Genomic DNA, 17,686 nt, shown 5'->3' with positions numbered 1-17,686 from the left:
TAAGCACGGCTTGGCCTTAAAGATTTGAACTTAGACAAGTGCTTTCTAATTCCAGCAAAAGCAGCAATGATTCTGTCAGAGTTAGACAAACATAACTTGTAATCCTCTTACAAGTGTCACAGACTATGTCAAAGAAATCTTCGGGGACCCAAAATTTTTCTAGCTCATCTCTGGATCAATGATAGTCTAAGGGCAAAAGGAAGAAACAGCAAAACATTTTGGGTTGTTTTTGTACTGACTTTGTAGCTGCAACTCTCAAGCGACAGCAATGCTGACAACTGCTTAAGCGAGTGTGAAAATGAAAGTACTGAAGTCTACCAGCAAATTCTTAGTGTCTTTGTTGTAAATAGTTTGCTGAAATGTTAGACTCGCTTGGAGGAAAATCCTGTGGGGAAAATGGCACTTTCTCTATGAAAGGAAAACAGAGGTTGATCAGTGAACTTACTGGAAGAAATATCAGAAAGATACTCAGATTGGATCTTTGCCTAATGTGCGAGCAAGCTGCTTGTCATTCAACCAATGATAGCACTTTGAAATTATGCTAGTATGTATTTCAGGCCTCTACTTAATTTAGCAAAGCAATTCTTGGTGCCTCTCCAATGAAATTTGTATCCAGATACCAAAAAAAGCCATGCACTTCCATTCATAACAAACATTCTTTTCCTTTTGGTAGGATCCCAAATTCCTCTTCTCAGCCATCTGCTTAACAGCTGATTCAAGATCCGTCTTGACTGACACATATCCGCTAACCACTGACATTGCATGTTCCCCACCCTACCCCGAGTGCTTAATATAACCTCCCCTCATCTTGCTCTCTTTCATTGTTAAAAAAGTTTAATACAATGCCCATGAAAAGCATCAGAACCTGACCTATCACATAGCAAAAAAAACCCCCAGAATATCACTCTTCTTCCACTCCTAAAAATAACCCATGCTAGAGTCTGCTGTGTACATGAACTTGTTCACCCCTACAAAGTGAAGCCAAAGGAAATGTCATTCAGTATAAGAATCCTAGAATTGTAGAGTCGGAAGAGAGACCAAGGGTCATCTAGTCCAACCCCCTGCAATGCAGGAATCTCAATTAAAGCACCCAGATGGCCATTGAGCCTCTGTTTAAAAGCCTCCAAGGAAGGAGAGTCTACAAGCTCCCAAGGGAGACCCTTCCACTGTCCAACAGCTGTTACTTTCAAGCAGTTCTTCCTGGTGCTTAGTCAGAATCTCCTTTCTTGCAACTTGGAGCCATTGGTTTGAGTCCTACCCTCCAGAACAGGGGGGAACAAGCAAAAGAATTATGTATTCTCCAAAAACTGTCAATACAGGTTAAGAGTGTGCACAGTTCCAGTGTATATGATTTTATAAAGCTCCAAGACTTGGATGCAGTTGATGGAAGGCAGAAACTAATGAACAAGAAGATTCTGGAAGATAGGACCATTGTTCCATATAACACAGTATTGTGCAATATCAGGGGTAGGCAATGGAGTGGCCTTCAGATGAACTGAAGTTCCCCCCACAGCTGATCATTGACTATGCTGGTTGGTGCTCATGGGAGTCCAACAAGAACTCCTTGTCTATATTGACGGCTGACAGCTCTACCAGACTTCCTTCCTTGTCCTACCTGGAGATGCCAGGGACTGAACTTGGGAGCTTTTGTGTGCAAATTATGGGCTCTGCCACTGAACTGCAGTCCTCCCCAGATACAACGAACTGAGAAAAAGAGGAACAGGGAGAGGAAGGGGCGAGAAATCTACTCCCAACCTCACCCTGAGAAAAACCTCAGGTGAAAAAGCAATGTCTATCACAAGAAGCAGTGTGTGTGCATTTTTTAAACAGTTATGTGAAACAAGTACTTATTAATTCAGCCAACTTCTACCTAATGACATTTCAAGAATCTAAGTGCTTGAAGGAAAAATCTTGGGCTCAGGAAGACTTACTCAAAAAGGTTTGTTTTGAATATGCCTCTGCGATAAATGCAATATAATGTGGGGTTATTTGAGAAACATCAATCATGTTTTATGGATTTGTGATAAATACAGTTGTAATTATAGCTCCCTGAAAATAATTCAGCTGTCACGTTTACCTTGTCAAAGTAAATAACACTGTCAATTTAGTTGATATGCATGACCTGAGTAAACATTTCAAAGCACGAATTTTGCAGTTACGCTCCTTCATTTTAAACAACTGCTCAAATGAATGTGCTTCCACTACAATTCAGCACATTTGCTATCACTCAAATAAAATGAAGGCTGCGCGCCAATAATCCATTCAAATGATTTGGAAACCGTGCAAAGTATCTGCTCTGCAGTGCCACGCGCTTTTAAATGGGCTTATATTGGTATGTTGATCAACTAAAGATCAATCAGTCAGAATTGTGGCTTTCAAATGATGTTCCTATGAAGCCAGGATTTGCTATGAAACTTATTGAGTGGATTAGAAAGAAAAATTAAATAAAGATACGCCATTTGATGCTATAAAGCAGCAGGATGGCAAACTAGATCTGGGCCAAGTTTGACACGTATGCAGGACCAGCCACCTGTCAATCACAACAGTGTCAAGTAGGGCTGCGTGACATCTGGTTTTCAACATCACAATATACCACCAGCTAAACATTGTGATATACTGATATAATCACAGTATCTGAGATAAAGATGGAGGTATATAGAGGCATTGGCTAGCTTCAAAGTTTTTCCCACATTGTGATTTTGGCACAGCACACACACGCACACATAATTCACGATATATTGCCAGGTCAAAAACTATAGCTTACCGGTAATACATTCAATATATTAAACTGTATTTTCAAGTCATTTTTCAGACTTATTTTAGCATTTATTGAAAGCATAAGCAACAGAAAAATTCAGTGAGATAATTCTGCAGCTATTTGCTTTTTAAGAGAGGATGACAAGCTCCATACCACTCGACTGTACAGACTGTACAGACAATGGTTTTAGAATTCCTATTTAATGCAAATGATTAAAAAGTGTATGTGTTTTTGCAAGATGAACTCGACAAAACACAAGCACTTTTTAAAACGGAAAGCTTTTTTTTATAAAACTTTTTTTAAAAAATGCTGTGCCAATTAAACATATGGGATTACATGGAAAATTTCTATCATACAACACCTTTGTCATTCAGACCCATCAATGACGTTGTATTACTTAATAAAGTTGACTCATTTGTGCATGCTACTGTATGGTTCACTTCAACCTCTGAAGCATTTCAAATGCTGGGCTTTAACGAGATTTCTTTTATCGGCAGCAAACTACAGGGAGAATCACCTTCCATCCTATGAGTTGCAAATACATTCCATGGGTTTTACTTAAAACAAGTCCACAGCATCTGAGCCTAAGCCCTAATAATTTTTGTTGCCAGCATATTAAATGAAATGCTTGCAAGGCAGTGGAATCCTTGCCTTAACATCTCTGTAGAAATGACTAATTTTAGAACAGTTTTTCCAATCCCAAAATCCCTTTAACATATCATATAGGAGGTTTCAAAGTTCACAGTACAGAAAGGCAACCTCCTTAACTTCAATGAAGGGGAAAGCTCTGTGCAAAGGAAATAAAAAAGGAGCTGCTCTTTTTGTGTAAATGAATGGGGAAGTCTACATCCACAATAATTCTACATGTTCATCCTTGAAGATATTGGTAATGGGTAGGAGCAGCTGAGTTCCCATGTTTTGTCTTCACTGTCCTATAGCTTTGGCAGCCCGCTTGAGCTGAAGATCTTACTAAGTACAAAGGTGAGGAAATTGTTTGGCACAAGTTTGGGGCGAATGCAAATTCAACAAGCTTCGTGTTCTGTAGAGTTCTCCAATGCAAGACAACTTCAAATGAGTCACTCTCTAAGGGAAAACTCAAAGTGGGTATGTTGTAAGGTACAACAACAGACCTTGAACCTGGAATTTCATAACCATGACTTGGGAGATGGTCAAGTGAGCTGTCCGTCTAGGCGAGCAACACTGGCACCAGTAACTGGCAAGTAACAGGAAACTTCTGATTTGGCTATGCCTCATAGAATTATAGCTGGAAGGGACCACAATGGTCATCTGATCCAACCCCCTGCACTAGATAAAGGATACCAAGCCTTCTGACCTTGCCTAGCCTACAGAGCAGTACCTTCTCCCTGCTAAGACTTCAGCTCTTCAAATCTAGGCTCCAGGACCAGCAACTGACCTGGATTGAAGAATAGACCTTCCCAGCCTATATCTGGGTACAGCCACTGCTCACAGCCCAAGTTAGGCCCTGGTGCTCACCAACATTCATATTCCTATCAGCAGAAAGTTCTGTGTGAAACTGCTACTCTTGCACAGAGTCAGGATTGTGCAGGCAAAGAATGTATTTCTAGAAGTGTAAAATAGTCCTGTCCTCATGGTAAACACATTGCGCTGCATCTTACATAAAATGTGAAGACCCCCACAAACTTGACCTACCTTTTTCTTAGTGTTGATTCGCCAACTTTAACCACTCTGATGACTTCTTTCACAGTGCGCCGAAAATCATGCATTCTTGCCGCAACTAGAAGAGCTAGAGCATAAACAGGGAAAGGGCTACATCAAAAGGCAGTTCAATGCGGGGAAAAGCAAGGGAATACAGTGAGTCATGCAAGTACCATCTGAAATTCTAATTCTCATATTAATTTTAAAATATTGATGTTTAGCTCTGGGCTTGAATACAGAGTGATTAAATTGGAATTTTATAAAACTTACTTTGCATGCAGTAAAATCAAGCCAGCTGCAGAAAAAGTTCTATAAATGCAACACAGGGCTGTTTTCTTTTTCTTTTGGACACACCATATATATATATCCTTGCAAACTCACATGCACACACACTGCAAGGCAAAGGGCAAAGAGCTCCAGCATTGATGCAAAGTTCACGTTCCTCACCCCAATGATCATGATCAGACATGGCTGAAGCAAAATGCTGTAGCATTGCAGAAACTAAGTGACAATGAAGATTAAGGGGTGGAGCTATGCAGATAGAAGAAGGCTTGATTCTCAACGGCAAGGATCACCCGGTGATGGAAAGCAGGTTTAGTCCATCCATCCCAAGCCCAACAGGGTTCCCAAGTGCACCCATTTACATATATTTAGATGGATGTTATTTATGTTCTGCATTTGTCCCTCATCTACATAATCAGTGAAACTGTCTCAACCTAAAAAAAGATTATAAAAGATGACAAAAAATGCTTGACCTGTAGTTGTGGAATGCCACGGTCAAGATTACAAGAATAAATCTGTCCAGGACAAACAGGTGCAGAACCCTGGCTTAAATAAAATGGGATTGCCTTTTGATCCAGCTGTATGATGTCTCGGATCTGTGGGCAAATTCCCTTCCACTGTAATGTGTGCCAGGGCTTGAGTTATCTGTGGTTCAATTGAAAGCACAACAGAAGCTTCTAAAGTACAGAAAGGAATGGACAGGGGGGCAATTTTCTCCCTAATTCTAGTACCTGAAAAGTCACCCAGCAAAATTCACTAAAAACAGAGACCAAACAAAAAACAATAAAACCCCACTTTTTCAAACAACATTTATTCACAGGGCTGTCACCCAAGTCAATAAATCCTAGTCAATAAAATCTGTACAAGTTTGCATGTGAATAAACAATAATTCTGAAGAAAAGGGCACTGCTAACACATAATGGGCACTATGCAGCAATAGTTAGATTCAGAGTAGACCTATTGAAATCAATAGAATTAAGTAACTTGCCCATTTATTTCACTTTGTGCAAGCAGTCTTGTTCTACATAATGGGACTTTCTCCCCTCTCCTCCTGCCCCCTGTGTTTCCCTAACCCTCTGGAGTAGATATAGGAATAGTCCAGGGCACACATGGGGCGGGGAGGGAGGAGAGGGCAAAAAAGTCTCATTGTACAAGTGCGAGTCATTCTACTCATGCATCTTCATATAGAATAATGCGCTGAGAATGGCTAATGTCTGATACCACCCTGTACCTACACTTCACAGTAGTCATAGTCTTGAAGGGAGTATTTTAAGGGAGAATTGGGCATTTCTCTTCAACGTCACCTGTCACCCCCAAGTCTTTTTAAAGCACTTATCTTTTATAGAGTTGGTTTTGTTTTAATCTTTGAAAAACTGATTAATTGGTTAAATTTTGCAGTATTACTTTGCTGACTAGTGCAATCAAATGCCATCGTGTTCACTGCCCTGCTTCAGAGTTTTCCAAAGGAATCTGGCTGGCCACTGTTAAGAGAAAATTGGACAAGATTGATCATAGTCTGATCCAGGAGGCCCTTTCTTCTGCTCTTACATAATCACCTAATTCCATGTGCTACAAAAACCACTAGCACGATGCTCTTCAGGGAGCTTATGGTCTCTGCTTGTGGAATACTAATGTGCAGATTACTCCACTAGAAACTCATGCTGCGTTGTGAGGGGTTCTGTTAGGCCAGCGGAGGGTGGACTTTAGCCTTGCTTTCTTTAGCAAAACCTCAAGCCCCCACCAACTGCAGCCAGATGCAAAATAGTGGCATGGGGACACATTGCTTAAAACAGGGGTCGACAACCTGTGGCCCATGGGCCACAAGCAGCCCACAGAGATCATTTAAATGGCCCACGAGCCATTCCTGAATCAAGCTGCCCGCTCGGCGAGTCCCCACTAGCTGCACTAAACCGGCGCAGCAGGGAGCGGGGACTCGCTTCCGCGGCGCCGGAACACGATCTGGCCCATGGAGCAATCTCCACAGGAGTGAACCAGCCCAGGCAAGGTAAACCTTGCCGACCCCTGGTTTAAATTAAGGTACAGGGTACCTCCAAGACATGATCAACCCTGGAAATTGTTTCCAGCACCAGGACTGGGCTTCCTGTCACGTCACACAAAGACCCAGCCCTGGTTTTCTTCCTCAAGCTTTCTTCCTATCAGCAGCACAGTTCAGAAAGGGGGAAAGGGCTTTCTGTTGTTGCTCTTGTGAAACAATTTGGAGTCAAAGTCTTTGCTGATCTATTGCAAACCATACAGTGATCGGTTACCAGCAGAGTTTGATCTACCGTTCTGTTGTTGTCGGCATCCATCTATCTCAAGAGACAACAGAGTGAACCTCTGGGGGTGAAGTCAAACTGCTGCATTAGCAGCACTGAAGTGACTTCCCTGGGGTGCAAGCCTGGGCAGTGTGTATTTCTATGGGTCCTGAGCTGCCCAGAGGACAAGACCTGCCTCTTGGCTCTGCTGATGTGGTCCAAAGGAAAGCAGAGCAGTATGTTTGAGAGTCCCATGGACTGCAAGAAGATCAAACCTATCCATTCTTAAGGAAATGAGCCCTGAGTGCTCACTGGAAGGACAGATCCTGAAGCAGAGGCTCCAATACTTTGGCCACCTCATGAGAAGAGAAGACTCCCTGGAAAAGACCCTGATCTTGGTAAAGATGGAGGGCACAAGGAGAAGGGGACGACAGAGGATGAGATGGTTGGACAGTGTTCTCAAAGCTACCAACATGAGTTTGACCAAACTGCGGGAGGCAGTGGAAGACAGGAGTGCCTGGTGTGCTCTGGTCCATGGGGTCAAGAAGAGTTGGACACGACTAAACAACAACAACATGTTTGACACCAGCTTGGCTGCAGGAGTTACAGGAAGGAGGCGTACAAGGCGCTATCCAACCTCTTTGGATTAGTCCCTGGAGTTGAATTCCAACCTTCTTCAGCTTGATTCTAAGGCCGTGATTGTCGATTCACCAACTGCTTCTTACTTACAAAATGAACAGGGGGTCACCTGCAAAGCACCTTCTGCACAACCCACTGCTGCTGCTCTATGCACCCAACAATTCCTGCAAATTCTTCCATACCTGCACCACAAAGCCCCGAAGGCCGTCGCCCTGTGTGCATCCAGTCTCTCTTCATCTGCTGCAGGAGCCTTAGGGCAGTCATGGAAACCTCATGGTTCTTATCGCCAAACTCCAGCATGTGTGCAAAACGAGGAATATATAAACATGGATCTGCAACAAAACAAGAGTCGGCTATTTCTGATCCTGACCTTTACTTTCGTGAACATGCTTCTTGAACAATAAAGCCTACCGTCATTTCTTAGTTCACTGACAGTAAATGGGTTACACTACTGCAACGTTTCCAGTCCAGACAGGTAACAACATATTCCAGCGGAAGAAGTACATAGGGACATGGAAAGATGTTTTATAGAGTCAGACCATTGGCCATGTAGCTGAGCACTGTCTAAATAGACTGACAGCAACTGTTGTGGGTTTGGGACAGTGGGCACTCCTAGCTCTATGTCAGGGATTGAGCCAGGGACCTTTTGCATGCAAATCAGATGTTCTACCAAAAAAAAACCCCAAACCCACCATGATTTTCAAGTTAGTGCACTACACAAGGAAATAACATGAACTGCTGACTGCTGTGGACTGTAAAGAATACGACAATGCATGCAATAACCAGGGCAGTAAAAGATATTGCCAGAATGCTGGGGAAGTGGGGAGGCGTGCCCAGGGGTGTGCTAGAGGGCAGCACCACCTGGGAGCAGGAAGTGACAGGAGAAAATAATGCTCTCGTAAAGCATGCAGAACATTTTTTTCTGTAAATTTTTCCCGTATCAAGTGTTCCTCTCTCATATCATAGATCAAGGGGGTGGGGAGAAGAGGTCATAAAATGTTTTTACTTAACAACAACAAAAAATCTGCAATTTTTATTCTCCCACTTTTATTTAAGCATACTCTTTTATATTATTATTTACAATGCACATACAACCACGCAATTACACCAACTCAAATACCGACAATACAGAAACACAAACATAAATGCTACACCTCTGTGACTTCCCTCCACCAGCATTCGTCACTTATTTTTTTAATATTCTTATTTAGATTGTGATTTGTAACTCTCATCCTTAATAGTATTTCTTAACTAATATTTTGTTTTCTGAGCCAACTTCAAAACTTATCAGACTTGACACAGGGGGTATATGATCAGGACCTCCTGTACATATTTATTTGTCTTTTGCTTCAAAACAGCAATGTGAGGCACTGGCAGTGGGTGAAAGGCTGCTGCAGCCATTCTGGCCACACTGTTTCCTCAATCTAAATTCCAACGGCCTGTTTAGCCCAGGAGGGCAGGTACAAGATGTCAGTTAAATAAGCAGCCCCACATGGCCGCTTTGAAGCTTGTTTTTAAAGAGCAACAAGTATACCATGAGAGATCTGGCAGGCCATCTCTAGTTTAGCCCAGTGGGCTAGCAATTGCAGGAGTAAAGGACTAGCAAAATCCAGTTTCCTGAAGTTTTAGAGTTGCCAGAAAAGTGTGCTGAGAGCATAGCAGCTGCGGTAGCCCACTTTGGAGGAATTGAGGGTGGGGTTGGGCTGCAACTCCCTTCCCAAGGTGGCCCGTGAAACAAATCGCTCACCTGGACTGTAAAGTTTATGCTAGAAGAATCAATGTTCCACCAGGCAAAGATTAGATTATGTTTATTTCCCCTTTCCTGAAGGAGTGATACAGGTTTTCCAGTGACAAACAGTTGTTTGGCTTTTCTGCTTTATTATACAATTTTCATTCATGCATGTTGCTTTAATAATTTTATGCAAGCAAACCACCTGAAAAGCAGTATATGTAACTTACATAAATAAATATTTTCAGATTCTCATTTGGAAAACCAATTAGAGCATGCAGCCATGTGGTTTTACCAGCCCGCTTGTTTCTCAGATTTATCTCAGTTTAATGTACTTAGCAATGCAGCTTGATGCCTAACAGTTGCGCCGCAATAAAATCATTTTTATATTGGTGTTTATGGTTCCAAACGAAGAAAGGTACATAAATAGTGCTTTTTGAGGGGTCAACTTCTAATGCAGAAGATTATTTTTTTAAAGCCTTTGTTTAATACGTTTATGCTCTTCTGCGGAGAAATCAGTTTCTCATTTCCTGCCAGGTAATTTGTCGGTGAATATGGTTTCTCAGTTGATGCCCTGCTTGAGTTCTTCTGTTGATAAAGATGAGGCTTTGCTTGAAAATGTTCATTTAAATAGTTCTTGTGGACTTATAATGAATGAAATCAGTTTCATTTGCTGCTAAGTGTTAACACCTATCCATTATGCAGCGAGTTCTCTTTATTCTTATTGTGTGATAAAATGACCACACATACACATTTTCCACAACACTGCATGAAAACCTCTGTACAGGCAGTAGTAGATCATAGTAAAAATACCAAGTAAATTATTAACACTACCTGAGTTGTAGAGATTCATGGAGGAAATCCGCACATTAGTTATCCATGATGTTCATACAGATTTATAGTTAAATTGCTGTAAATCAATGAACTTGTTTGGAAGAACTAAAGACCCCAAGAAAATCTAGTATCCCAAGTAAAAGCAAATGCTATAAATCTTTGGCATCACAATTTCATTAATACATAAAAGGTGTAAGCAAACAATAAATATGATTTTTGTGGCTGCATTTCTATGTTACATTTCACAATGCAACAGAGAGAAAATCACAAAACTTTCTCATGTGCGCTGGCAGCGGTAACATGAAGGCAGCTAGCAGGTCACAAGATGAGAATCTCCTGGGATGAGGTTAAAGACTTTTTATCACTATTTTACCTAAAGCTGCCCTGCACAGAGCCTCAAATGCATTGTGGTATTTCAGAAAATTATTTTGTCTTTCATGCTTACAGACTGCCTTGACAACACCAGTCTGCACTGTGCGTTAATAGAAAAGTGAAACTCACCAAAGAAATTAAAAGCCTTGAAGACTGAACAATTCAATTCCCAAAACAGATTAAATGAAAATATCAAGGCCCACAGACAACAAGGTACTTTCTTCCAAGTACCATGTTAGCTTGTGAAGATCCTTTAAAAAATAATCCTATGGAAATTATAAAGGTGCATAAAGTTTTGCTTTGTAACGCTGTAAGACTGAGACCTAGTTCAGATGTAACGGGGAACTATGGATTCCTACTACATGAAGTCTAGAGTGCACACACTCCATCTTGTTCTGTGCATAGCAAAGGACATCAAAAGCACCCACCCACAGGTTTAGACAAACCAAGTTCCTTGTGACATTCTAACTCAGGAGATGGTGGTTTGTTTAAACTACAATCTGTGAGAACAAGCCAGGAACTAGAACCATTGTTTTAATCTGTTGCATTCTCCTTTACCATCGCAGTCTTTAGCCCCTTTGGTGGGATACAGATTTAACAAATAGTTAAAACACAAACCAGTCACCTATGTTCAGATATCACAGGAAACTTGGTTTGTTTAAAAGCAGAAGCGGAAGCTCCTAATCTCCTTGTAAAAGCAAAATGGGAGAAATGTGTGAGCCTAAGACTCGTCACAAGTTTCTTCACATAGCTGGAAACCACGGTTTTTCATTTTATGTGAACTAGGCCTGAAAATAAAGAACTCAGATTAACACAACTAAACAGTGCCATAACATCGGCTCAAGGCACACTTAAATGTTGGACTTCTTCCAAACCTAGAATCATAGAATCATAGAGTTGGAAGAGACCACAAGGGCCATCGAGTCCAACCCCCTACCAAGCAGGAAACACCATCAGAGCACTCCTGACATATGGTTGTCAAGCCTCTGCTTAAAGACCTCCAAAGTAGGAGACTCCACCACACTCCTTGGCAGCAAATTCCACTGTCAAACAGCTCTTACTGTCAGGAAGTTCTTCCTAATGTTTAGGTGGAATCTTCTTTCTTGTAGTTTGGATCCATTGCTCCGTGTCCGCTTCTCTGGAGCAGCAGAAAACAACCTTTCTCCCTCCTCTATGTGACATCCTTTTATATATTTGAACATGGCTATCATATCACCCCTTAACCTCCTCTTCTCCAGGCTAAACATGCCCAGCTCCCTTAGCCGTTCCTCATAAGGCATCGTTTCCAGGCCTTTGACCATTTTGGTTGCCCTCCTCTGGACACGTTCCAGTTTGTCAGTGTCCTTCTTGAACTGTGGTGCCCAGAACTGGACACAGTACTCCAGGTGAGGTCTGACCAGAGCAGAATACAGTGGCACTATTACTTCCCTTGATCTAGATGCTATACTCCTATTGATGCAGCCCAGAATTGCATTGGCTTTTTTAGCTGCTGCGTCACACTGTTGGCTCATGTCAAGTTTGTGGTCAACCAAGACTCCTAGATCCTTTTCACATGTACTGCTCTCAAGCCAGGTGTCCCCCATCTTGTATTTGTGCCTCTCAAGCTTTTGTAACATTTTCTGTATATGTGTGATTCTAGGTCCTGAGTAGGTTCTGGATCAGAGGTATCAGCAATTTGTAGAAAGGGTTCAATACAAGTTTGGATATAGTTTATCCAAATGGTTCAAAAGTGTGTGCAACATGGGGTAATCAGAAGTTTACAGAAACTCAAGAGCTGTCTTCTAGGCTGATAGCAACAACAGAAAGGGGTGCATGATTTGGAAAAGCAAGACATACTTTTTTGTGTACACATGAACAAAAGCAACAAGCACGTACCTTACAAAAGTGACAGGTGCAAGTGCTTTATTTCTGTGCCATTTGCCTAGGGGAGGTCATTACCTGTCTCTTCCCCCACCACAAGAATCACTTCTAGTTGAATGTGGATATCTCTAAGTTCTTCTCCATTATGGGGCAGGACACCTCAAGAAGGGACAGAGAGGGCCTTGCAGTATCAAGTGAGCACACAGCTAAGGAAGCATTCCCTCTTCACGCTAAAAATCTTATAGTCAAAATAAAAAAATTCCTTCCTGTAGCACCTTAAAGACCAACTAAGTTAGTTCTTGGTATAAGCTTTCGTGTGCATGCACACTTCTTCAGCATGCACACGAAAGCTTATACCAAGAACTAACTTAGTTGGTCTTTAAGGTGCTACAGGAAGGAATTTTTTTATTTTGACTATGGCAGACCAACATGGCTACCTATCTGTAACTAAAAATCTTATATTCAGCTAAGTCCTACTCAGAGTAAACCCACTTAAATTAAAGAACCTAAGTTAATCATGTCTATTAACATCAATGGATCTACTCTTTAAAGCCCTAACCAAGTAGATCAATGGATCTACTTGGTTGAGCTGGGCATGTTTAGCCTGGAGAAGAGGAGGTTAAGGGGTGATATGATAGCCATGTTCAAATATATAAAAGGATGTCACATAGAGGAGGGAGAAAGGTTGTTTTCTGCTGCTCCAGAGAAGCGGACACGGAGCAATGGAGCCAAACTACAAGAAAGAAGATTCCACCTAAACATTAGGAAGAACTTCCTGACAGTAAGAGCTGTTCGACAGTGGAATTTGCTGCCAAGGAGTGTGGTGGAGTCTCCTACTTTGGAGGTCTTTAAGCAGAGGCTTGACAACCATATGTCAGGAGTGCTCTGATGGTGTTTCCTGCTTGGCAGGGGGTTGGACTCGATGGCCCTTGTGGTCTCTTCCAACTCTATGATTCTATGATTCTATGATTCTACTCCAAATAGGACGAGCACTGAATACCACCCACTCACTCTGTGCTCACCCTGCCCTCGCTGCTGACAGGCGGGCACTCATGCGTGGGGGGGGGGAGACAGGGCACAGAGGGTGTCTACCTTCTGCCCCCTGCCCCCGCTGCTGCAGCAGCAGCCTCTGTCCCCAAGGGGGGGCACACAAGCCTAACCAGGGCACTGTAGGGAGGCACTACTTCCCTGGGCCAGGTTGCTCACTGGGACAAGACACTTTGAGCATATTACACCGAACCTGGTCTGACTGCAGTGGTTGCCGATTAGTTCCTAGGTCATTTCAAAGTCCTGATTTTGACCTATAAAGCCTTAAACAGCTCAGGACCACAATACCTCAAGGACCACCAACCTGGACCCTGTGATCATCATTCGAGGCCCTTCTTCATATGCCTTCTCCACAAGAGGTCCGGAGGGTGGCAAGGCGAGAACAGGCCTTTTCTGCAGCGGTTTCCTCTTTATGGAATGCTCTTCCCAGAGAGGTTCACCTGGCACCTTCATTGCTTATATTTAGGCACCAGGAGAAAAACATTTCTCTGTAAGCAGGCCTTTGGCTGATTAACATTCTACGTCCTTTTAAATATGGGGGCTTGGGGGGGCAGATTGGTTTGTTTTTGTTATTTTTATTATGTTTTTTGTGTTCTCATTTTGTATTTTTATGTTGTGAACCACCCTGTGACCTTCAGATGAAAAGCAATATACAAATTATTATTATTAATAATAATAGGCTTGTGGGCTTCATTAGGCATCTAGTTGCCACAGTGGGGAGCAGAATGCTGACAGATGGGCCACTGGCATGATCCAGCGCAGAAGCTCTTCTACTGAAAGGAATCCTACCCCTTTTTAAAGAAAGAGATTCAGTCTGGTTTCTTGAGTCTAGTTTATTTTTTAGTAAACCATAAACACAACTCAGCACTTCAGCACCTTTCGCAAACCCCACAAACACATATTTTTTTATTCAACTTAAAATACAAATGAAAGAAAAATGAAGCATTTCACCCTGGCAACTCCAGGCTTGTGGACTCTCTTTCCTTGGAAGTTTTTAAACAAAGGTTGTATGACTATCTGTCATGGATGCTTTGGTTGAGATTTCTGCATTGCAGGGCGTTGGACTACATGACCCTTGGGGTTCCTTCCAACTTGATTCTGTGAAATCAGTGGTTCCTATTAGCTAAGCACTGCAAACCAGCTCCACCTGGTACGCAGGCTAAGACCCTACCTGCCCGCAGACTGTCTCGCCAGAGTGGTGCATGCCCTAGTTATCTCCCCCTTAGACTACTGTAATGCGCTCTACGTGGGGCTACCTTTGAAGGTGACCCAGAAACTGCAATTAATCCAGAATGCGGCAGCTAGACTGGTGACTGGGAGCGGCCGCCGGACCACATAATACCGGTCCCGAGAGATCTGCATTGGCTCCCAGTACGTTTCTGAGCACAATTCAGAGTGTTGGTGCTGACCTTTAAAGCCCTAAACGGCCTCGGTCCTGTATACCTGAAGGAGCGTCTCCACCCCCATCGTTCTGCCCGGACGCTGAGGTCCAGCGCCGAGGGCCGTCTGGCAGTTCCCTCATTGCGAGAAGTGAGGTTACAGGGAACCAGACAGAGGGCCTTCTCGGTAGTGGCACCCGCCCGGTGGAACACCCTCCCTTCAGATGTGAAGGAAATAAGCAGCTATCCTGTTTTTAAAAGACATCTGAAGGCAGCCCTGTTTAGGGAAGTTTTTAATATTTAATGCTGTACTGTTTTTAACATTTGATTGGGAGCCGCCCAGAGTGGCTGGGGAAACTCAGCCAGATGGGTGGGGTATAAATAATAAATTATTTATTTTTTATTATTATTATTATTATTATTATTATTATTATTATTATTATTATTATTATCACCCCCACCCCCTTGTTTCAATAGCCAGACCATGGACCCCCTACTTTTGAAATTTTTGCTATCTCTATGGTAGTTTTTGGGCGACTTCGCCTTGGTTTGGGCGGACGAAAACTTTTGCAAAGCGCTATGCCCCCCCTCCCCTTGCCTTTGCCCGAAGGAGGGGGTCGCACGGAGTGAGAAAAGGAGCACTTTGCCAGGCTCGGGCCAGAAGGAGCAGGGGCGCCCTCGCTCGGCTCGCTTCGGAAGGAAGCTCGCTCGGGGCCGCCGCCGCTGCACTAAGCTGGGATCGGCGAGGCGGCCCCTCCCGCCTGCCTGATGCTGCCGCCGCCGACTGCCATTTCCATAATCATGGCTTCTGACTCCAAGGATGAGTCCGCCGCGCAAACTTTCCCAGCAGGGCTGGGGCGAGGGGGCGCCTGGTGAGCGGGCCAGCAGGTACACTTGGGCGGCTTTTATCAGGGCCGTGGGGTGGGCGGCGGCGGTGAGAAACGGGGAGGGCCGCGGCCGGGACCGGGCGATCCGGGGTCGGCGGGGCGCTGCAGCCGAGTTCGCCAGCTGCAGGACTGCTTGCCGTGGTTACCTTGAGCGACCCGACCGCCCCCTCCAGAAAAAACCACGCACTTTGCAACTAGACCAAGAACGGTCGTCGGTGCCGACTGGCAAGGGATGACAGAATTTGCAAAATCTGGACGCTTCGCTCCAGCTGAGGCTTGCATTACGCCTGGGAAAGGAAGGGGGGGTATCCAAACCTGGCCCCGTTTGTTTACTGCTTTCCCGATCGCGTTTTGGGGCAGAGGCAGCAGCAAACGCAGAGGCGAGGTCAGGCGAGCTGCTGCCAAGTGTGTGTTGTGTAGGAAGGGGAAGAATTTTCCCATGCAATCGCTTAAAGGTGGGGGGGGGGGTAAAGGACGCTCCCCCACCCCAAAAAAGCAGCCAAACTTTTATCTGCAAAAAAAAAAAGCCCTGCAGATCCCTTTCTGAACTGAAATACTTCTGCAGTTTCCGCGGCGCCTTTCCCGAAATTGCTGGAGGGGGTTTTTTGGGTTTGCAAAGCGGGGGCTGCATGTTGTTCTTCGTTCTCTTCTGCTCCACTGCAGCCGCGTTTGTGTGTGCCTCTGTGTGTTGTGCTTTTTCAAAATCTGCTTCGCCCAACAAGGAGAGCGAATTTGGGTTTCCTGTAAATTTCCCAAATGGAGGAGGGGACTGGATTGATTGGCGAAAAAAGGGAGGGGGGAAGGGGGTGGGCGGCTAGCAAAGGAGCGGAGAAGAATGACATATTGTCTGGCAGGGGAGGGGTTGGCAGGAGGGAGGCAGCCCTCCGTCCCTCCCCGATGCGCCCTGCTCTCCGCCGCCTCGCCATTGGAGCAGGCGCCGGTGACGCGCGGAGCTGCTGCTGGCTATTTGAGGCAGCGGGAGGAGGAGGCGGCGGAGGCAGCAGCAGCAGCCGCGCCAGAAAGGGAGAGACGGGCGAAGAAGCACATACGCGCGAGGAGGCGCACACGCGGACGGCCACGGGCGCCCAGCCCGGCAAAGCGGCTCTTGCTGACTTTCCAATTACGACACAGGCGGAGCAGCAGCAGCAAAGAGAGAGAGCAAGAGCGCATCTCCCGCCCGGCGCCCGCGGATGGAGAAGAGCGCCGGGGACTGGCCTCCCCCAGCGCAGAAGCTGAACCGCCGCCTGCAATCTCGCTAGGGTTTTCCTTTTGCAAAGAAGAGCGGCTGGATCGGATGCCGGCCGCCACCCGACTCCTCTGCGCATCGCCGCCGCCTCTGGGATTTTACCGACGAAGGGTCTTGTTGCGACCGTGGAGGAAAATAATAATAATAATACAGTAATAATAAGAATAATCGGAGATCGGCTGCTCCTTCGCGGATGTTCCACCTCCGGCCGGAAAATAAAAATAAATAAATAAGCCAGCAAGCCCGAGTTTCCTGCTTTCGCTGGCTCGCTCCCTCCTCCTCCGCTCCGAGAGGGTTGGCAGAAGTTCAGCGTCGCCGCCGCCGCTTGCCGTGGCCTCTCCGGCGGAAATCGGTGCCTCGACGGCTCCCTGGGCTTCGCCGGTTCGGTGGGCCCAGCGCGGTGGGGTGCTGGTCGCCGGCTCGAGGCTGGGACACCCCCGCGTCCTCTCCCGCCCCTCCGCCCCCATCGCTCCGCTGCCGGCCGCCAGGTGAGCGATGACTCACTAGGGCATCACCGCTGCGCCCCCATCAGGAACGGAGCGCAAAAAGGCGCTGTGGGCATAGATCTCTCCCAGCGACGAGCCGAAGCGGCCACTGTTTGTTTGTTTTTTTCCCTTCCAAAGGCAGGATTTTCTCTTCTCTTTTGGTTGACATCTTTGGACGTGGGACTGTTGTGCTCGATTGCCCGTCGAGGAGGAGGAGGAGGAGGAGGCGGGGATCC

General features: G+C 45.0%; 1 protein-coding gene across 1 annotated transcript in view; it reads right to left on the bottom strand.

Annotated features, from left to right (window-relative positions):
* Positions 1 to 17,686, bottom strand: part of BRF1 (BRF1 general transcription factor IIIB subunit) — a 200,804-nt gene that overhangs the window by 106,073 nt on the left and 77,045 nt on the right. Inside the window, exons 6-7 of the mRNA XM_081192565.1 lie at positions 7,794 to 7,943; positions 4,430 to 4,523 (exon numbers count right to left, since the gene is read on the bottom strand). Of these exons, the coding sequence (XP_081048691.1) occupies positions 4,430 to 4,523; positions 7,794 to 7,943 (244 nt within the window). The remainder of the gene's footprint in view (positions 1 to 4,429; positions 4,524 to 7,793; positions 7,944 to 17,686) is intronic.

The sequence above is a fragment of the Podarcis bocagei genome (assembly GCF_964188305.1).
Source record: "Podarcis bocagei genome assembly, chromosome: 1".
Classification (NCBI taxonomy): Eukaryota; Metazoa; Chordata; class Lepidosauria; order Squamata; family Lacertidae; genus Podarcis; species Podarcis bocagei.
This window is presented reverse-complemented; position numbering and strand designations above follow the sequence as displayed.